Source organism: Pollicipes pollicipes, unplaced genomic scaffold (genome assembly GCF_011947565.3).
Source record: "Pollicipes pollicipes isolate AB1234 unplaced genomic scaffold, Ppol_2.1 Scaffold_3087;HRSCAF=3621_pilon_pilon_pilon, whole genome shotgun sequence".
Lineage (NCBI taxonomy): Eukaryota > Metazoa > Arthropoda > Thecostraca > Pollicipedomorpha > Pollicipedidae > Pollicipes > Pollicipes pollicipes.
Window position 1 is genome coordinate 11,240,583 of NW_023596225.1, and position 22,683 is coordinate 11,263,265.

At 50.8% G+C, this 22,683-nt stretch overlaps 2 protein-coding genes across 2 annotated transcripts; both read right to left on the minus strand.

The window, feature by feature from the left end:
• Positions 1–1,041: 1,041 nt before the first annotated feature.
• On the minus strand, positions 1,042–5,547 carry Prim1 (DNA primase small subunit; the record flags this gene model as incomplete). The annotated part of the gene is given in 4 exon segments (XM_037213203.1): positions 1,042–1,237; positions 1,642–1,817; positions 3,597–3,753; positions 5,174–5,547. Coding segments are annotated over 4 exon segments (626 nt in total), but the record flags the coding sequence as incomplete, so codon positions are not given.
• A 7,652-nt stretch (positions 5,548–13,199) lies between these two features.
• Positions 13,200–21,928, minus strand: LOC119090355 (ankyrin repeat and protein kinase domain-containing protein 1). Its single transcript, XM_037213154.1, has 2 exons — positions 21,791–21,928; positions 13,200–14,128 (listed from the first exon to the last, which is right to left on the minus strand). Exons 1-2 carry the CDS (start codon positions 21,828–21,830, stop codon positions 13,236–13,238), a joined length of 933 nt encoding a protein of 310 aa, XP_037069049.1. The 5' UTR covers positions 21,831–21,928; the 3' UTR covers positions 13,200–13,235.
• Positions 21,929–22,683: the final 755 nt, after the last annotated feature.

Genomic DNA, 22,683 nt, shown 5'->3' on the forward strand with positions numbered 1-22,683 from the left:
AGACATAGAGAGAGACATAGAGAGAGAGACATAGAGAGAGAGACATAGAGAGAGAGAGACATAGAGAGAGAGACATAGAGAGAGAGACATAGAGAGAGAGAGACATAGAGAGAGAGACATAGAGAGAGAGAGAGAGACATAGAGAGAGACATAGAGAGAGACATAGAGAGAGACATAGAGAGAGACATAGAGAGAGACATAGAGAGAGACAGACAGAGAGAACCACTTAAAAGTATATCAGCAGCTATAACTGAGCTTTTTCATCACATCTGATGCTTGCTTCAACACCTTCAAGTATGGAACATTCCCTTGACGTCAGCTCGTTGGAGGCCTGCACATCTAGATGTACCAATCTGGGGCTGACTGAAGTAGCTATGCAGCACACGAAATTGGCACCGACGCCACCATAGGCGCCGGTCAGGCGGCCCGTGTCGTGGAACGAACAGCACGACAATGTAAGAACTGCCAGTTGTTACCATGCACACGATGCCAAAAGCTAGACTTACGGGACCAGATAACTTCAGCAAGTGATGTGATTTTGCAAGGCGGGTGTCTGTTGATGAGTGGTATCTAAATTGCGCATATCGTGGCTGAAAGTGGCGTGAACATACGATCACAGATTACCAAGGCATAACCTTTTCGAAACGCGACAGCCGGGCAGGGCCGGGCCGAAACACTCAAGCTTAATTTGTTTAGTAGCAGCTTAATTAAGACTCACACAGTCTGCAGCCTCGTCCATAGTAACGCGCGCGCTGGACGGCTGAATGGTCATCTGCTGCACTTGGAACCCAACGAGTCGATAGCACAAACGGGGGAGCATTATCCTTCTTCCGCCAAACGACCAGGGGTGCACTATCCTTCCTCCGCCACACGACCACGGGTGCACTTTCCTCCCTCCGCCACACGACCAATGGTGCACTATTCCTCCTCAGCCACACTACCAGGAGCGCACCCATTTGTCCCTCCAGCAGCAAGGGTGCAGGAAGCAGCCTCCACCGACGAGTCCCCCCCCCCCCCCCCCGAGCGCACGGCGCCACTCACGCGACCATGGGGTGCAGCTGTTCGCCGATGACCACCTTCTTGGCCTGGTTCTGGCCGCCGCGCACCAGCTGCATGTACTCAGCCACGGCCGCCCGGGCCGGCTGCGACAGCTGGCGCGCCGCCGCGTCACACACCCAGCAGTGCACCCCGCGCCGGCCCGAGTACACCCACAGCAGCTGCTCGAACCCGAAGTCCTCTGCGGGGCGCGACAAGCGGCAGGTTAGAGGCGGGGCACGGCCAGAGACGGGCGTCGGCGCGAGCGATGGCTCCACTCGGCTATGTGCGCGCGCGCGCCTGTGCATTGGTGTGTACGGACAGGCTCCGAATACCAACCGCAACTGGTTGAGGCTGGCAAGGCACTGCAGGACGTATTCATGCATGGATTACAGATGGCGGATATACAACAATGAAGACGAGGGGCGCCACGGGCCACTCCGCACACCAACGCATGTTAAGCAAACTTCGCGCTAGTGGACAACACGTCAACCACTTCACGTCGGCCTCTTGCAGCACAGCACCTCCCGCTGTCAGTCTCATTCACGCGAGCGCAAATCAGCCATTTGAGTGTCAGTGGGCATGTCATACATTTACCACACGTACTTCTCAGGGTATCATCCATGCACTTGACGGCGATGGTCATGAACGTCCAGCACTTGCGACAGATGTCAGCCCCGCTGCAGCAGGTGCGCACCTCGTCGTAGTCAGTCATGTCGATGTCAAACACCAACTCCTTCTCCTGCGGCTGGAACACGGGCACGGAGGCGCGCTCGCGGGGCCTGCAACGGTGTCCGGTCGGCATGAGCGGCGACGCCCGCCGCTGGCCGCGGACGGGCTCGGTGCATCACAGACTGCCCCACCTGGCTCTGTGCTCTATCTGCCGACTGTCGGGGGCCACGCACGCTCGCCTTACATGACGCACGCTACATGGCCATGGTAGGTGCTCAACAGCAGCGCCTCCTGATCTGACACGGATCAGAGTTGACATGAAATGGATGGTTTAAAATGGGGAAATCTGCAGGGTGCGTATCTTCATTCAATCTTTGGAGTATGGCACGAGGACGAAGGCAGAATCCGAGCTTCAAAAAGCGTATTCAGGGGAGTTGGAATGACTGTCCGCATGTCGTCGATGGTGTCAAACGTACACCATGCTTCAGTCGTTTGTTTCTTTCGCCACTCTCAGGCACTGCCAGTAAACAAACACCTGCCAACGAATCACAGCCGAAAGCCAGGAAAACAAGTGACGAGATGGTAAGCCCAAATCAACCCCACTGACGGAAACGCTACCGTCATTCAGGGTAACTTTAGCATATTTTTAGATATTTTTATGCCTCCTTCTTTTGTTGGGGTCAGCAGGTTTAACTTGTTGGTTGGAAAGCTAGTGGAGAGATGGGTTATTTTGCTTGGTTTGTACAGATTGTTGGCTCTGCTTGTTGAATGTTGATTTTTTAAAAAATGTGGTGGCTAAAGTTAACTGGATCCCAGCTAACTTTAGCCACCCAAAGTCACTATCAGGATTCATGACAATTTTTGGGCAATGGCTTAAGATAGGTTAGATCTGTTTAACTTTAGCAAGTCAAAAAGTTCGTTAAAAATAATGACCAACATCAGAAAACAATCTGCTGTGTATTATTCATGACATTGAGCCTTAATGTCACAAGTAGCCACAAATGTTCTACCAGAAACCTGAATCAGTTAACTTGAAACTGAACCTGTAACTTTTTAAACTTGAAGTACAAACAATAGAATTATTGTCTGTCCCACTCACCCATTACATTAAGAATACAATTATATAGGTTATAACAATTATATATGGTACAAAAATACAACTATATAACAATATAACAATAATTATATTGTTGTCACTATATAAAATAACAATATAATAACAATGTAACAATATAATTTCTATGGGGATGAGGATGCAGCATGATGCAAATCAGGATACCTTATGGACTAGGCTTTGACCTGGAACAGAAACGAATGGATGAGGAAAGGTCATGACACTCAAAACAAAGGGCATGACACACCTCATCCATACACACACCTCCCAACCAGTCACCTCATCCATATCAACACCTCCCAAATAATCATCTCATCCATACCAACATCTCCCAACTAATCACCTCATCCATATCAACACCTCCCAACTAATCATCTCATCCATACCAATACCTCCCAACTAACCATCCCATTTGCACTAACACACTGCAAATAACAATCACACATATACTAACATTTTGCCTCAACCCTTCCATAACACGATCCTTATAGCCACCCCAACTTAGAGCACTCGCAAAACAAACAAGCATCACGAAGTAGCCCTGGACCACAATTGATGAAGACTTTAACAGCCAATGCCTGTGCCTTGTCTATGATCAGGCAGCCCAGCTGGTCACGCCTGGCAGCATCGCTTGAGCCACCTACGCCACAACGCTACTGCGCTCGGACCGTCACCGGCTAACAGTGGACTGACCGGAGCAGTTGCGCCCTGCCCCCCCCCCCCCCACCCAACCACATGCAGGATCCCCCTCCGAAACCGCCGCCGGCCGCCACACCTGTGGTTGTACACGGCGCCGATGTCGATCTTGTGGGGACACTTCTTAAGCAGCTCCTTGTGGAGCTCCTCAGCATCCTTGAAGGACTGGTACCGGATGTAAATGTCGTCTGCCAGGGTGAACGACATCTCCCGCCGGTCCAGGTAGGTCTTGACCTCTGCAATGTTAACATGGTGTGGAAGCTACAGCCTGACTGCCCATGCATGGTAGCTGACCACAGTACTGCATTTATTTATTTCCCTTGCATCCAGATCGCTGCATGGCATACTGATGGATAATTTGTACACTGGTACAGCTGGATCTGATGGGGGGGGGGGGGGGTATCAGATAGCATTTCTCAGAAAAGTATGTATCAGTTGATAATTCAAATGTTCCTTGACATCATAACTGCTCAAATCATGCCAAATTGTGGATGGTAACAAAAATCTTCTTGGTAGGTCACGGGATCATGCATATGTTGACATGATTTCCTGGCCATCCAACACTACAACAGCCCATTCAGGAACCAAAATAAGCCAGCAAAAGGCAAACAGCTGGCAAGCCCAGATGCAGCCAAACTTCCCTACCCAAACTAAAATGAACCTTGATTTAGCCATTCAGTTAAGAAAGTTGATATGATTAAATGTGACTTAAGAATAATTTTGACCATGGACCTAAATGGGCATTTAATACAGACTCACACTCAAATAGCATTACCTTGGCAAAACTCAGAGTAGCCCTGATTTGACCATCAATAATCAGCCTCCTCAGTTTTCTATCAGAATGAAAGCTGGGCTCACAAGATACAGGCAAGGCAAAAGAGACAATCTTCAAACTGGGAAAGGCTTTTTAAAAAAGGGACATGACACATGACCACTCTCCCTGCCAGCAGCTGCATTGGCCATGTTAGTGTTTGCAGGTCAAGGTGCAACCAGAATTAGAACCAGAGCCCCACAACTGGGAGTTTGACCCTCTCACCATTCAAAGCTCTGCTCCTGTCAAAGCTCTGACAGGATCTTAGTGGGATGGTAGCAGTACCCAAACTATTGGGCACTGCAGCTTCCCAAAGTTGTTTGTCATGATGTATGTCATGGTCTGCACACTGGTGCAAGGGGATGGCCAATGAGAGGAAGGACTTGGACAACATCCTGGAAACAGAACTACCCCTGAAACATCATCATTTTTAAAATAATACCCATTGTGATGTTTGGTCCCTGGTGCCACTGCTGACATGAATCACAAAAAGCATGTGAAATGCTGAATTCATATATCAAAAGAAGCTTATGTACTTAACAGCAATACATAACAGAGGACTACATTAGGTGCTCAGAAAGGGGCATCATTTCACAAAATACATCAACAAGGGCTGAGCAGTATGAAATGTCAACACCTAATCTCAAAATAGGCCAACAAATGAGTTTCTCCTCATATTTGGTCAACTTGCTCCCTCAAGCTGGTATGGCCAGTATCTAAGCTGCATTCATTGTGGGTAGGGGTTGGGATGGCCGGAGGCCATTTACCAAATGGGAAACTACATATGGATACCTAGACACAACTTATCAGCCGACAATACGTCAAGATGTCAACAATCCACTCACCCCCTCCATAGTTGAGCCACAGACAAAACTGCTCCAGAGGGAAAAATCTTCTGTAATACACTGGCAACAAGTCTAACAAGTCATTCTCGTCGAACATTGTGATTCTCGGCAGCACTTAGACCGCAATTTCTACCATGCGCAGCGCAGATGCCGACCGCACGCCGAACACAGACGGTCAGCAGAGCAAAGAGCAGTGTCGGCACTCAGCAGCAGCACACTATTTCAAAAGCTACCAATGGTTCACAAAAGAAACACAGCAACTGCGTGCATAACTACAGGCACAAAACGGGGCAGTGTTCTGGGACCCCTTTTGCGAACAAGCAAGGGGAGCAAAACGCGAACCAGCTTTGTCGTGCGCCACATTGTTAGTGCGCCAAATATCAATATGTTGTACTTGCGCGCCATATTTACGGCAGGAATTAAATGACTGACGGAACGTGCTGACAATCTAATGCTCCGAGCCTATGGGGCTGCTCAGCATCAAACCTTCACTATTCGATGCCACTTGGTGAATAAGCCAAAGCTAACCAGTAAGCTGATCTTGGCTCAGGCCAAAGATCCTCAAAAATGCCCTGAGCTGGAAATGTAATGCCGCAATCAATCCTACGCCGACAGTCTCTAGAATTGATCGTCACGCAAAGCGCCACCAATCGATGCGCCTTTAGCCGACAACTTGCCATTGCTAGCAGTGGCGGTCCTCGAATTTCGTCAAGAATGGCAATGGAAAACCGTAGCCCCCTGGAGTTTTGGACTCCTTCAAAAAATGACTGTACTCTGGCCATGTAATTTTAAGGTTCTTATGCAGGGCATTTGGTACCCGGGAGCCCGTATTGGTGCGCACGACCCTAGAAAACTAGACGGGCTGTGTGTGCATAAATTTAGCACATCTATTTTCTCCAGATCATAGTGGCTCCCGTGAGCGTTGGAACAGGGGGGGGCAGGGGGCCATGCCCCCCCCCCCACTTTTCAGGGGGGGGGGCAGCAGTGTTAACTGGCCCCCAGTTTTCAGATTAAGGTTGTCTGTAGCTTATTTTCGCACTGCGTTAAACACACATGGCGATTTGCATATTTCGCCAGCCATCTTTCTCAAGTTGTGTGATCTTTTTCGTTCGCTCACTGGCCATCGCTTAGTGTCACAGCTTCAAGGCCGACGGCGCGCGGCCCATGGAGACTGCAACACCGAGCGTCGAGACCGTTGTTGCTACGACTTGCAAGCTCGCGTGTTCAAAACCATATTACATAATTTTTATCGGTAATCAATTCTAACTGAATCTTGAGCATTTTGAAATCAGCATGGATTCGCCATGTTGATACAAATTTGGGACCCTCTCTCATCTACAATCTACGTTCAGGGGTCCTCAATATTTCTGAAGAACACAGAAAAGCATGGGACCGGAGTCTATGTGACAATTACTGGACCACCTGCGGCGATCAGGGATGTTGTTGCTTTGATGAGGGTTCCTGTGTCGATCCGGGGCCAACTGCGCGAGTCAGAAGGCTTGCCGTGTCAGGGAGGCCTTCTGAATAATGTAATTTGATACATATTTCCTATGGCCTCCGGATCGACAAGGGAATCCTGCCCCCTGTCGCCAGAATGACAGCCAGAAGACACTTTGCGAAAGGACGGACTGGCCCCTTAGCCTTTGACCGGAAACGGTAATCTACCTCTAGTGTTCTATTCAAAGGGCCCCTTGCCCGGAAGGAAGTAAGGGGTCTCATTATTGTTGAGTAGGGTGGGGTCTCATTATTGTTGAATAAAGTGGGTCGAAATGAGCTTGAGAAAAATGAACAAGGCCATCCCATGTTTGCCTGAGAAGGGTCATTTTTTCAGAATGGATTAGTGAAACAAATAACATCAAATGGTTTGAACATGCCCGCCTGCAGCCTCGAGAGCAAGGACATCGATGAGCTGGGCTGCAGCTTCCGCAAAACCGAACGGCTTCGGCCACTACAAGTGCCACCAGACGGCGGGCGCCGTGTCAACGTGTCTTTTGGGCAGATTAATAATTACAGAAATAGGAAAAATAGAGATTCTACCTTTACTCTTCCAGTTCAGCTACCAGCTACCAGCCCCACTTCGCGGTACTTTGTGGGCCAATTCATTATCATCAGTCTAAAAATCGCACACGTGAAATATACGCGCAGACTGTGTTTTAAATGTAAGATTTGATGTAATGAAGCGTTCAAAGGAACTGCTTTCATGAGCGTCATCATTTTCTTCCACACGTTGGCCACGGCTCAGTATTAGCTGCTGGGCCGACGCTGAGCGGTGTACGGAGACTGCAACGTCCGCGATCGAGGTTTTTGTTTCTAATATTCTCGGGCGCGCATGCTCAAAACTACGTCACATATTTTGTATTACTAATCGGTTAGTGTTTTTAAAGGTAATTATTTCAGAAGTGTCATCATTTTCGTCCACCGGTGGACCAACGCTAAAAATTAGCCACCGTGCTAACGCTCCGCGGACCATGGAGACTGCAACGCCTGATATGGAGGTTTTTGGCGTTAAGATTTGCGAGCTCGCATGTTCAAAAAACACGTTTCATAAGTTGTATCAACAATCGGTTCTGACTGAATGCCGAACATTTCCAGACAAGCATGGTTTAGCCACGTTAGTACACATTGTTACCACTCGATCTGCAATCAAATTTTCATCTTCAAATTTTGATCAAACACATCGATCTAACTCACTATCGCAATGTCCTTAATGTCTGTAGAACCCAGATAAAAATTCTGACAAAGTTTTTGAATTACTGTCGGTTTAGAAAGTCGTCTCTGTTTAATGATGGGTAATGAAATGCTAGTTGGGCCAATTCATACCTAAAGTACGCAGCTTCCCGGAGTCTATTTTTGTCCAACGAATGTTTCACACACCAATTAGTAGTAATGCTGATCCAGAAATATGCAATAAAGCAGCTATGCGATCAGTTCACAGTCAGTCACGCGGGAGTCAGCCGGGCCAGGGCAGTGGCCGTCGACGGCGGACGGCAGCAGGGCCCAGATAAGAAATATATGACAGACAGGCCTTTATTCTGTGGCTTGGTTTTTATAAGAGAATCTCCAGTTTTACGGTTTTTGTCACATTTTTTGACGATTTCAAGCCTCCGAGTTTGTTTGCTCCTAAAATACTGCGAAAAGTCTTATCTTTTGGAAAGAGGCCAGCGAAATCAAGGCGCATAAAAAGCTGTCGCAGTGTGAGCCATTGGTTCACGTTCGAAATTTTTACAAGCCCATGTCAAGGCCATATTTTTACATCTACCCTGTGAAGGCAGATACCTCCTTAATAACCCAAAATGCTTACCCGCTCGTGAAATTTCGCCTACCCAGAAAACACAATGTTAAAATGGACGAATAATCTTGGGAAGCTGGATAACCTTATTTGCCGAATGACATAGATGACTCGAATGGGCAAGATTGTGCACTAGTAAGAAACAGCTTTAAATGCATATCTAGCACGGCAGCCATGACATTTCAATAAAAAACGACGACAAACTCCATGTCTACTCCCCCTCCCCCCCCCCCTGGTCATCGGGCTTGCTTTGCAAAAATAGTTCCTGAATTACAACCTGAGCTTGCCCCCCCCCAATTTTTGAAACGTTCCTGCGCCTGCGGTGGCTCCTGTCATTTAGAGGCCAAGGCTTTAGAAAATGTTTGGAAAAATAAACTGAAGTTGGCTGTCAAAGCCATCAAAATCAAGCAAGACACTTTATTCAAAAATAAATTTAAGGCAACCCAGCTCGTTGATGTGATCAGGTGATGGATAACGAATAATGCAGAGTTTTTGCTTTGACTGCTATGGAGTACAAAACATTCGAGCTGAAAGATGTTAAAAAATACGATGCAGAAATATAACAAATATCACAAATTCAATAGCCAACGGAAGTGATACATACGACGTCGGCGGTGCGTAAAATTGTCTTCGACGTTTGCGCGCAAAAATTCATCGGCCCTGCTGCTCTCAGACCAGGGCATCACGCAAAATCTGCATCTTGTGGATCTGGGACGGCCCTACCGTTCCGCCAATACTACGGTTACCCACTTCATCCTATCCTAGCGGCTCACATGAGTGTTGATGTTCGGTGCAATGGAGTCATTATGTGCCGAGTTGTTTGTCGGACCTGAAAAATACTCATAATCGAGCCCTAAAATTGCGATTGTATGCATTCGAGAGCGTCAGCGCAGGGCTGTCAGGTGATAGTACCACACCCTCGTATTTCAGTTTCGACGTTGTCCTGTTCCCCCCTCCCCCCCCCCCCCCCAACAGTATCACTCAATGTTTGGGGTCGACGAGGGCGGTGGTTTGCATCAATATGACATTAAATTGTAAATAATTTTACTCTTGCATGGAATGTGCAGCTTGACGCACATTATGTCCGTGTCAGAGCGCTATTATAGGCCGACAATGTAGATCTCTCATCAGCCTGACACGACTTTCGCTGTTCCAATCACAGCACACCTGACGGCGCATTGCTGACTGCGGCTGGCCTGCCCGTGAAGGCCGTGTACGGCGGGCAAGAGACATACTTGTGAGCCAACCCGAGGATTGCAACACAGCGAGTTCCAGAGCAGCGCATGCATCGGGCTGTCAGCCGCAAGCACAAAACGCTTTTTACATTTTTGTCTCTATGTTTTCCGTCGGTCCAGTAACAGTGTATGATTCCATGGGCATTGACCGGATTGAGTGGTGATTTGCACAACAATTTGAGTGAAATTTGAGACGGTGTTAAATTTGAAACGACATGAGCGCACGGGGTGCAACCTTGTGCACAAGATGCCACTCTGAGAGCACTATTGGCCGGCAACGTAAATCTCTCGCCGACCAACATGATCTTATTTGTTCGCATCACCCCTTGATTGGACCTGAGTAACTCCGGCCAGTCTGCCCACAGAGTGGTGGCCATATTACTGCTCCACGGCAAAAATACTCATAATCGGGCCCGGAAATTGCGACGGTGTGCATTCGGTTGTGTTAGTGGAGGGCCATCAGCTGCCAGCAGAAACGATGTCATTGTGGGAGTGCTATCTGCCGACATTGCAAATATCGCAACGAACGACGTCACCTTTTTCCAATCATCCATTGACGGCAAGTATAACTCCAGTTTACCACAAAGGATGTCAAATTGATAAATAATCAGGTACTGGAAATTCCGTGCTGCTGCATCCGTTCGTTTTTGACTTTTGCTTGAAAAACCACAGCGGTAGGAAGTCAACTTCTCCTCAGGCCGGTTCCGGGTTAATGTCCTTACGCTCCATTCGCATCGCCTGCCGCGATTCGAAATTGTTCTATCCCCAGCAATAAATTTGCATAAGCATGCCGTTGGCGGCGTGCCGCCAGAACCTTGCGCTGTTTACCATGGACGGAACCAGTCTGGGCAATCACAAAATACGTCGTACATCCGACGAGCGGACCTGCAGCGAAGATTATGTTTGGCGCTAATTTCGCCGTTTAAAGGAAGTGTTTGTGAAGTCTCTCTGCACCTCGTACTGCCACGACACGGGGTGATAACACATTAACTCTAAATGCATTGTGTATCAACACTGGTCTTGACGGTGCTACCTGTGAACAAGCGACACCGCAAAACACGCTGGCGAAATGGTAAACCGATGCGACCGTGGCGGATTCGTCATGAGTCATTTATTAAAATTATCGCTTCTGACCATCCAAGGACAATGTGGTATATTCCGAACCCAGTAAAATGTAATATAACACAGCAGGTATTGTGCATGGGCTGAGCATGTATATTTTCATCCAGTCACTATCGCAGGTATGCACGTAGAACAGGAGACAATCATGCATTACTAGCCGCAGAACCGCACGCAAGAAATATATAAAAACACGATAATAGACAACGCTTATGGCAAAAAGGGCATCAATCACGGTAGGATACCAGGTCACGTAATCATGTTTTAAGAGTAACTTCAACTTATTTTTTAGTTAAGTTCCATGCCCGACGGCTCAGAGGTAGCTTGTTCTCCACGGCTCCACGGGAGGGGGGGGGGGGGGGCACGGTACGCAAACCGTCTTCTGCCAGCCTCGCAGCGGATGCGTGGGGATTGAAGGAAAGCGTCCCGCCTTGTAAGCCCACAGCGAAATGTCGAACTTTGGTTGGAATAAGAAGCTAAAGGTCACAGGTCACCTCACCGGCAGAAAATATGGATACACGCAAAAGAGTGACGAACAGACAAGATCTCAGATATGAGGAAGCCTTGCGATCTGAAATCCAAAGCATCTGTGCGCAACGTATGCTTCATGGATATGCCACGAATGAAACACACAGAAAACTTCATCCAGGGACGATGTCTTGCGATGAAATCACGGAGTAATCTGGATAGCCCGGCGGCTCGGAGCCCCGCGCACGGCTCCGCTGACGGCACCTGAGGGGCCGGTCTGAAGCCTCACACGCAGCTCCAGCCGGTCTGAAGCCTCACACGCAGCTCCAGCCGGTCTGAAGCCTCACACGCAGCTCCAGCCGGTCTGAAGCCTCACACACAGCTCCAGCCGGTCTGAAGCCTCACACACAGCTCCAGCCGGTCTGAAGCCTCACACGCAGCTCCAGCCGGTCTGAAGCCTCACACACAGCTGCAGCCGGCCTGAAGCCTCACACACAGCTGTGGCCGGTCTGAAGCCTCACACACAGCTCCAGCCGGTCTGAAGCCTCACACACAGCTCCAGCCGGTCTGAAGCCTCACACGCAGCTCCAGCCGGTCTGAAGCCTCACACACAGCTGCAGCCGGTCTGAAGCCTCACACACAGCTCCAGCCGGTCTGAAGCCTCACACACAGCTCCAGCCGGTCTGAAGCCTCACACGCAGCTGCAGCCGGTCTGAAGCCTCACACACAGCTCCAGCCGCGCACCGGCACGTCACTCACTCTTGCAGCTCTGCCAGCGCCTGCAGCTGGTCGGCCAGCTGCTGCAGCTGCTCTGCCAGCACGTGCAGAGGCATCGTCTGTTGGCGCCCGGTGGAGGACGCGCGTCGCAGCAGCCGCGCGTGGTCGTCGGCGCTCGGCGGGGCCGGATCGTGCGCCTCGAGGAGCCGCCTCTCGCCGACGTGCGCAGTCTCTGCGGTCCTCGACTCGAGGATGGGGCCGAGGCGGCGCCACAGCCGGCGGGCCACGCGGAAGCGGCGCTGCGAGCCTCCGACCGTGGCGCTCACTGTCTTGCTGCTCTGGTGTGTGGGAAGAAGCGTGATCACTGGGGTGGCAGTCTCGCTGGCGGACGGACGCGGCAGCACGCTGCGCCACTTCAGCCACAGCGAAACAGATGCTATCCAGATGAACAGGCATCTAGGCAGCGTGCTCCTCAGCAGGTGAATACGCCTGTCAAACGCGAAGGCCGATCGCTGATTCCAAGCGGTATTGTACGCCAAACTCTTCAAAAACTCGGCCCCACCTTTGGAGAGGAACGACCGTGTGTCGCTGATGGTCAGTGCCAACAGCAAGTTCAGCATTACCAGGGGCACCAACAGGACGAACAAGATGAAGAGAGCGGTAAAAAGTGCATAGCCAACACCAGATTGAGGAATGACCTTGGTTGCTTCCATGACGTCGACTTCACCGAGCATCATGGCTGCCATGTTGGACACTAACACGCTTCCCCTATGAAGTTGGTTATGGCCCGCGTCTGCCATCACAAAAAAAGCCAGGGAAAACCCAACAAGAATTGGCGAGTATATGATGAGATACTCCGTGATGCTCCGCGTGACGTGCAGCAGAGACGAAATCGCCCTGGTCGTCTTCCAAACTGGGATGGACTCAACAACCAGGGTCAGTTCGATAAACAGACTCAAGACCGCAAAGGAAAAGGCAATGCGTTTGCTTTTGTCATGGCGGAGACACACCGCAGCGAACGTGAGTGCTGTCGTCAAGACGCCCGGGTAAATTCTATACGTACGATAGTAGTGCCGACCCATAGAGACGAACTCTGCTAGGTGTGCGACAAGTCTAACAACGTTCAAGGCTATCACTACGATCCTTAGGGCATATACGATGCGCTTGTCCACCTCAGTGGCGTAAATATCCACCCCTATCAGACTGGACAAGGCGACGAGGAACAAGACACAGGTCACCAGTCTGACAACGCACTAGCCAAAACACTTCCTGCCTCGTCAGTTCGAGGAGCACCTCCATGACGGGGTGTCCAAGCAGCTCCCAGCAGCCGGTGTTCATCGTCTCTTGTACAAAGTCGGTTTCGAAGGGGCAGCCAATGCCAATAGTCACGAAGTGGTTTGTAGGAGATCTGCACGCCGCCTTCTTCGGCAGGCTTCACGCCCAGGTCCAGGATATGCATCAGCGTGGTGGGACTCTCACGCACGAGACACCGGAAGCCGGCCGGACTCAGCGCCGCGCCCACCTCCACCAGCTCGCGTAGGCAGGCGTCGCCACGCGCCAGGCTCAGCGGCGTGGCGCCGGTCAGATCGAGCGCGTTGACGCGCGCCCCATGGCGCACCAGTAGCTGTACGCAGCATGCGAAGCCGCCGGCCGCCGCCAGATGCAGCGGCGCCCGGTGGCCGTAGTCGATGACGTTGGCGTCGGCGCCGAAGCGCAGTAGCAGCTCCACAGTGTGCTGATCGCCCTCGGCGCAGGCTATGTGCAGCGCCGTGCGCCGCAGCCGCAGGGTGAAGGCGTTGACGAGCGCGCCGCCGCGCAGCAGCCGCTCGCAGCATGCCAGCCGGCCCGTACTGGCCGCCAGGTACAGCACCGACAGGCCGAAATGGTTGGCCTCGTTGGGCTCGGCACCGTGCGCCAGCAGCAGCTCCACGGCCTCGGGCGAGTCGGCCTCCACGGCCAGCATGAGCGGCGTGCGTCCCAGTGAGTCCCTGGCGTTGACGCCGGCCCCCGGGGCGAGCCGCAGCAGACGCCCCACATCCTCCGGCTGGCCGGCCTGCAGAGCGGCGTGCAGCGTCGGCAGAGGGGGGTCAGCCGACAGCGGCGGGCCGGTGGCGGTCACGCCCGGTCCTGGGGACAGGTTGAGAGGCGCGTCAGACGAGCACGCTCTGCAGGCAGCCGACAGCGGCACCCGGCCACCGTGTCATACAACTCCACGATCTGGCGCAGTCTGCAAATCATACAACCGGAATGCACACCCAGCCTTCGGCAGTCAGTCGCACTACCGGTGTCCAAAGCCAAACCCCGCTTGTCAAATAATCACCACATCATCTCCAGGCGCTTTGCGATAGCGCAGACTTGGCTCCGGCACCCCGCATTCAGGGTGAGCGGGTGCGCGTGGACACTGGATCACCACCTGTCACCGACTTCAATCCCTATTTACCTTACCTGTGTAGTCTCTATGCCGGGGATGGGGATCATTAGAGACTGTGACAGCTTAGGAACATTATCATGTAAGCCCAAAGGTTAAGAAGTGAATGTGAAGGAGACATTGACGTATAAATCTCCGAGTTTAAACACTGCACTACTTACCAGCTGAAATTCGGGTTCGCAACAGATGACAATTGCTTCATATTTATTGTTCTTTAAACCGGTATGCAATCGACGACCAACTTATTGCCGTTCAGGGTAAAAACAAATCAATGGGATCTCTTCTAGATCGGTCACAGATGAAATTTGCGCATTGGCGGATCGGCGGCGGCGGCATTACACGGCGGCGCGCCATGGGCCGACGCGGCGGTATGTCGGGTGACCGGGGGCGATCGACTCACTCCGTCGAGAACTGTTACTGGGCCTTTAAAGCAACTGGGATTCTGAAACAACATCTAAGTGGAGAATGCATTATTATCGATCTGCATCTCTCATCCACACCGAGTCACAGAGTAGAAAGTCAAATCATATTTCAACGACGTGTGTGCGACCAGATATCATCAAATCCAAACAAGCTGTTCATAGCAAGTTATCTCACTGATCATTTGTCCATGCCAGTTGATGTGAATACAGAAAAGTAAAATAAGCAGGTTCAAATCTTTGCCGTTTTTTGTGCACCGTAATCTTGAACAACTAAGTCGTTACAATCAAGGTTTCGCGCTGCATCCATTCCTCGCAGGATTACTTAGAATGTTTGAGCAACCATGCTCACTGATGTAACCGCAGCTGAGACGCGTTTCCCCAGCGTTGGTGACGACTGCAGCTGTGCATGTCCTTTAGCGTTCGTGCGTTTTCAGTTTTTTTTTTAAACCCGCTTTTTAAGCATTGCTTCTTCTTGCGGATTTAATCATATGTTACATAAATGAGAAGTGCGGCTATGAATGAAAATCAAACGGTAAGGCTAAGCTACATTAAGTATTAAACAACTTACAGCATTAGTTGTAAAAGCGTAGTAAATGCACGTGCGCATGGCATGCAAGACGTGATTAATGCGCGCAGATGTATATCTCTCTGTGTGGTGCTCCGTCGGGCATTTAATGAGCTGCCACCACAATATATATGTTTACTTACCAGCCATGTGGTCGGTGCAGTTGCGAACCATGTCAAGTGACGCCAGGATTTCATCCTGTCCCGGGCATTACAGGTTTTCATTTCTTGTCAAACGTTAAATAGTGCCCTCACTTCGTTACATGCCCCTTTGTCATGAAAGGTAGCGAGGGAGTGCAATACACATGGTGACGCATGCTGAATAAAGTTACATTTGTTTTACATCGGGTCAGGCCACAATAGGTAAAGCAATGGACTTGTTTTGTACTTGGCGGAAACTTCTCAGTATGAATCGCACCTTTCACTGGTGAGTGCTTACTGCGGCTTTTAAACGGGGTTCCCCATCACTGATGGTACAGATCATTTTCCTGACGACGTCATTATCCCTTTTGTGGCATGTTAAGAATGAACATATACTGCGAAGTCGCTACTCGTCCCGACAGGTTTATCCCAATGGTAGCTTTGAACTGTGTCCTGTGCCATTATTTTTTATTAGAAAAAGCAGGTGGCCAATGGACAAACGTTCTGTCCTGCCATTCGAGACAGCAACCAGCTTACTTCGTCCCGCTTCTTGAAACGTTATGCTTTCAACACGACGACGACGAGCAATTCATTTACGAGCGCGGTGCCGCTGTCAACCTGGCACACAAACTAAACATATGTCGAGGAATTGTACTGAACTATTATATACAAAGTTTTCATAGTTTAGTCAAGATAACATAGTTTTCGAGCTCGGAGATGTCATCGTATTGCCCAGACAGAAGTATACATAGCCATATGCAAAGCTCCACGCCATATGCAACTAGAAATCGTCACACTGGAAAATGAGTGCACGTGACATTCTCCAAACGTAACCAATGAGGCATGCGTACTTTCGGAATGGAAATAGCACGCCACAGCGCGTGCAATATGCCATGAGATGCACAACAGCGCCCGCTGTTGCTTGGCTTCTGTTGTCGCTCAGCATCGACGCTCAGCCGGATGTGGTGCCACCACAGGGACAGTTCCCGACCGGCGACACATGACTACACCAGCGCCTGGTCACCAGACACTGCCACCACAGGGACAGTCCCCGACCGGCGACACATGACTACACCAGCGCCTGGTCACCAGACACTGCCACCACAGGGACAGTCCCCGACCGAGGACACATGGCAGCAACGGGGCCTCTGTTATCGCCCGCGCCGTCCGTGGAGTCAGCTGTTACTGCCCGCGCCGTCCGCAGAGTCGCCTGTTACCGCCCACGCCGTCAGCGCCGTCCGCCGATCTTGTGCACTGTTCCTAAAGATTGCACTTCTCAGAAACCAGAAGCGCAAGGGACACGTTTTTGCTGTCAAAACACACGCAATGAATGCCACAGAGGCTACCAAAAGTTTGGGCGTCAATTTTGACGGGAATTGTTACATTTATGGCTCCAAAGTTCTGATGTGGAGATAACAGCCTACAAGATGCCAGGAAATACTGGTTTGACGACGTTGCACTGCTAAACAACCATCATATTGACGGCACTCATCTATTTCAATTGGTGCTCATTCTCAAGAGTGCAAAAAAGTACAGAAGGGTTCAGTAAAACATTACTCTTGAAAGACAAGGTATGTGAATGCAGAGAAATGTTTCCAAGCAATCTGTGTAGACACTGTCCTCTAAAGATGTAAAAAAGACGAAACTCATCTAGGCTCCCAACATCCCGTAAACAGTTCACCGTTAAAAGTCGCAAAACAAGAAACACACAGGCGACTGAGCTGGAGGCTTACAAAGCCCAGCACAGCATTGGAAGCCCAAGACAGAGTACAGAAGCTCAACATAGAGTATTAGATAAGGATATGACGTACCGCATTCATCAGCCACCACGAACACTGCGTGAACCTCAGCAACATGCATAGCCAGAAGGTGTTGTTTTAATCAGTTCCCATGATGAATCAGCTCCCATGATGAATCAGCTCCCATGATGAATCAGTTTCCATGATGAACCAGTTCCCATGATGGGCTAGTTCCCATGATGAAGTCTGTACGTTCAGCATAAGGCGTCAACGAAAGGAGTGCCGATGGCCAAACGCTGTGCACCACTGCTGGTGATAGCTTTTGTAAGTGTATTAAGCAACCCTTTCCAGCTCAGTGTGGTTTCGGACCGAAGCTTGTATCAACGTTGCAGTCGATGCCATTCTCGACAGCTGGAACCATGGGTTAAGCTCCCCTGTAAGACCTCCCTGCAAAAATCAGTCAACACCACACCAGCGCTTCTTTCATACTGAAACCTCGCATACCACTCCAAGCTTGTCGATTTCATCCTTCTACGCCTTTTTGCGGTAAAGCCCGATGGAACCTATACCACGGAGCTCTTTTTTAAACACATGGATTGCTCCTATCACACCACATTCAAATTCGGCGAACCCAACGGTCCTAGAGACGGTTCTTATATCGGCGATGGGGAGAGCAGTGCGGGCGTCTTCTGACCCACAATTGTGTGAGCGAAGTATAACTAAAAAGTGTCCCTCCGTTCCCATGAGAATGGATGCCCATCACACAGAAAGAAGTCTACCGCTTGTGCCGTACGCTCTCTATTAAACACTTCAACAGTTCTGCGCAGAATTAGCAAAAAGGCAAAGCGAACAAATTGGGTCCGCGAAAATCCCTTTTTAGGAGACGGCGAGCTGTGTAAACAAATCAATGCCATCGTACGATCGAGTGGCACCACGGTCTTAGGGTAGCGCGGACTAGTTGTCCTGTTTTTGTCTTTTTACATCTTTTGGTCACAATTTCTGCACAGATTGGAAAAATTACCTGGATTAATGGGCCTTGCCCTTTAAGATGAATATTTTTTCAAACCTTTAGGGACTCTTTTTACTCTTTAGAATGAACAAAGCTCACAATATTGCGTACAACTAATGAAATCTTTAATCGAACTCAACGTTTGTTTACCAGCACAGCCTGATATAATGTAGGTCGTTTACACTACATAACAACTATTAAATCATGAGATTGGAAAACCAGGAGCTCAAGACATGTCTTGCTCACCTTGTGAAACTTGGTCATTTTGAGCTTCTCTCATTTTAACAGGTCATTTTGCAACAGGTCATTTTGTGTCATTTTGACTCGACATTTTAGCGGTGACCGATGGCAGGGGGCAGGCTAAAGGTCAGTTGGACTGTGCAGAACATGGCGGCACGTGAATAATTTGCCATCAGATTCTGCCGTTGACCGGGAATGGCACAGTCAGGTGGTAGGTGCAAGGGCTTACGCAAGAAGCGCTGCTTGGCGCGAGCCTTGATCCCATAAATTTATCCATTCCAAAGGTTCGAATTAAATCCTTAAGAAGCATGTTCTTGACTGGCATCCGCACTGTTGTAAGTATCCTATGTTCCGGTGCAGTATATCCTATGCCTCGTTGTCGATGCGTGGTGCTCTGTGCCCGTTGTGTTCGTCTCATATCAGCGGGACGCTGCTCTTGACCAATATGACGTCAACCCACAATCACCAACCCTGCGCAAAGAATTTCATTTTAAGGTATTTTTTTAATGATTTTATCGGATCCTTTTGTCGCATTGTCTGGTTGGTGGATTTGACCTATATTAACGCTTCTGACCTGAGGTAAAACAGTTTATTTTACCGTATGGTCATACAGCATGACAAAATACAGCAGATCCATATCGGAAATATCCTTCAAGCGCATACCCCTCGCCCAAGGTGTACTTGCTGGTATCCGGAGAAGAAATGCCGTCGGCATGACCCTGACAACATTGTCATCAATCATCACCTTAAACAGTAAGATCTTTTGATTACCACCAAAGGTGTACAAACAGCGATAGCCACTTGGAGAAAATCTCAGCATCATTCATCTTGTGATTACAGATGGATTCCTCAGGCTCTCGTCATTTGACGAGGGTCAACCAGCCAGTCCCTGCAGACGGCGTTGCCAATGTCCGGAGACACAGACAGACGTAACTGGCGGGCACGGCCATGAACAGACCAGCCAGACAGTCTTGCTGCTGGCGCAAGCGGGCTAGCGGGCAGGGGTGCAGCCAGAACCTTGGTAAGAGGGGGGGGGGGGGGCACAGGGTTGACAAGGGGCACCCCGACAGTGAAAAGCCCCCCCCCCCCCCGAAAAAAACACAATCGCCGGATATAACCCGTTTATTAGCACTTTACCCCGGATCGGCGCATGAACCGTCATTAACGCAACAACATCCCTGCTCACCGCAGGTGGCCAAATACTTGGCACATAGACTCCATTCAGGCTTAACGAGCCAAAAGCTGGAAAAAGGTTTGAGGGCCCACCGTTCGGTAGTGGGGCCCTGACTAGCACAGGACTCTTCTACTACCTCAATGTTAGGGCTCATTACAAGTTCTTGTTTCCATTTACTTGGCAGAGGGCCCCGGCCAACGCAAGAGAGCCTCTATCATTCGGGCTCCTGTTTCCGTCCCTGTCGTATAAATCTTCCCTTGACCAATTCGAAGCCCCTTATTGACACAGAATACCCTGTTAGGCTCTGTGGGCAGCTGAACGATACAGGACCTCGACCGATGTAAACCGCAGGCCTGGCCTGGCCGCGGGCGGGCCTGGCCGGTCCCTGCTTGGGGAATTGACCCCCAGAGATCAGACCAACACGGAGCTGACCGTTCGTTGTTCGTGATCTCTGGTCGAAATAGAGGGACGCCCTGTCTAAGGGGGTCTCTATAGGTGCAGGAGATCATCTCACTGACATCCGTGATCACGGTCCTATGGCCCTATGGGCGGGGGTCCATTATGTGACCTGAAGCCAGCTCTTCGGACCCTTCAGCCATCCCATCAGGCCCTTGACCTTTGGTCTCGAGAGACCCTTTGGCCCCTCTGCGGTTCCCCTCAAACACCGTTCCGACTTGGAGCCACTTGCTGCCACGAGACCCTGTTCGGCACTGTGGCCCCTAACCGACACAGGAGCCCCTCATTGTGTCATGGACCCCGGACACTGCAAACCGCGGATCTCGGTCTCGTGTTTGCTTGGGAAATAAACCTCAAGGGCTCAAACGGATATGGAGCCGACTGTTCGGTGTTCGTGGCCTCTGACCGACTTAGATACTCGGATTGTCTCGGGGGTTAGGAACCCCTGAGACAAACGGTGCAAGAGGACCTCTGGCCAATATTTCATGTTACGACTCTACGGGCCGCGATTCTTTGTTACTTACAGGCAGTCCTTCAGGCTCTTATGCCTTCCCACTGGGCCTTTGATAGCCGGTTCCGGTGGGCCGCACAGGCTTCGCTTCGGGCCTCACCAAACACTTCCCTTGGTCGGCTCGGGGCCCTTGCGAGCACAGGGCCCGCTGTTAGGCTCTGTGGGCCCCTGACAGATACTATACCCCGACCAGCGTAAATCACTGGTCCCGGTTTTACAGCTCATTGGGAAGTGGGTCCTCAGCCCCATGCCGACATGCGATCGACTATGTGGTACGGTGGTACCTGACCGATATATAGGCCCGTATCGACTTAGAGGGTTCCCGATTGACACAAAGGGACCTCTGGCTGTAATTTGATGGTCCGTCTTCGCAGGTGGTCCGTCTTCGCAGCCCCTGTCGCTGAGCCCTGAATAAGACTCCGACCAGCCCTTTATTCCTTCAGACCCACCACCTGAGTTCTTGATCGTCGGACCAGATGGGGCCTCTAAGTTCTTCGGGCCTCCTCGAACACTGCCTCTGGCTGACTCGGGGCTCCTTGACAACGCAGGGCCCCTGTTAGGCGCTGTAAGGCACAGAGCAATTTAAATCGCTGGCTCCGACTTTGTCCCTGCTTGGGAAATGGGCTCTTAGGCCCATGCCGGCACAGAGCCGACTGTGCGCTGCTGGTGGCGTCTGACCGAAAAGTAAACACTTATTGACTCAGCGAGTCGCTCGCCAGTGCGCATGGCCCTCCGGCTGGCATTTGGGTGTCCGATCCTGTGGGCCGGGCCCTTGAATGAGACCCCTGGCTGGCTTTTCAGGCCCATAATCGTAAATTTCGAGGAGCCCTTCGGGTCCCTCGGAATCTGCGGCGCTGTGCCGGGGCACAGGGGGCACGTGCCCGCTGTGCCCCCCCCCCCCCCCCCCCCCGCCTGCGCCACTGCAAGGGTGTCTGGCGGTACGCGTCCACAGCAATTAGCATATCTGGCAAGCCACCTCCATATTTGGGATTATGTTACCCCGATCGCAGCAACGCTCACTCAACGATGAACTTGATGAACTCAACGCCGAATGCTCCAAAGCCCATCGCTTGGTCGGGCAGGCGGTCTGGGCGCTATGACTCACCTACGGAGTGGGGACCACCAGGCGTCGATGTCTCCGACATGACCGGAAGGCCTTGAACACCACGTTTGCTAGAGGTGTACCACACTCGAGGTGCGAGCCACTTGAGAATCGATGCGGTAAACACCAGTCGTCAGACCACTGAGCCGGGCGCGAGGGCGAGCCTCTGGGAAGCCCAGTGTGCACGCGCTCGGTTCGTCGGCCGGTTTCTCCGCGGGCGGCCGTCGCCGAACAGCTCTACAAGATAAGAACAGGACTCCCATTGGCCCTGCGACGCCGGATGGCTGTGGCACTTCCTCTGATTCCCTCGCCGCGGTTTTATGGCGACCAGAGGCGGCACTGAACCTCCATTGCACTGGTCCCTGGAGGTTGCAGCCTTAAAATAGACATCAGCGTGCCAAGAAGAATAATGAAGGGTTATCTCAACTGTTGTGATTAAGGTGAAACACTGGCGGGCGCCGGAAACAATTTTTGGCTACTCTTGGCGGCTGCAGAAGTTAACAAAATACCGCTGGAATAGATAGCATGACAGGAATTAGAAAGCTAATTTGAGCCCAATCGCTGACAACAGGTTACAGGTACGCTCATCTGTAGCTAATGAAAGCTCTCAGGCTCGTTAGAGAAGGAAAGCTTAGACCGTCGCTAGCTATTTTGGCCTGTTGAACCCGGTGCCAAAGTCTAGGAATTTCTAGCTTCTTCCGTCATCGCCACAGCGTATCAAATGAATGGGGGGGGGGGGGGATAGCTGTGCGCGCCCCGCTTCAGCGAGTTTCAACCTGACTTAATTGAAACCAAACTCACAAATCGTTGTGATGCAAATCCTTAATAAACTCAATGCACCATACACACGCGCAGCGACCAACAGGCGCACAAGTCACAAACTTTCAATGACTCGG

Coding starts and splice junctions, on each gene's coding strand:
- LOC119090355 (XM_037213154.1), bottom strand. CDS start 21,830: ATGTCGGAGACATCGACGCCTGGTGGTCCCCACTCCGTAG. Junction 14,129..21,790: donor TGGTGGTCCCCACTCCGTAG/GTGAGTCATAGC, acceptor ACCTGTCCCCAG/GACCGGGCGTGACCGCCACC.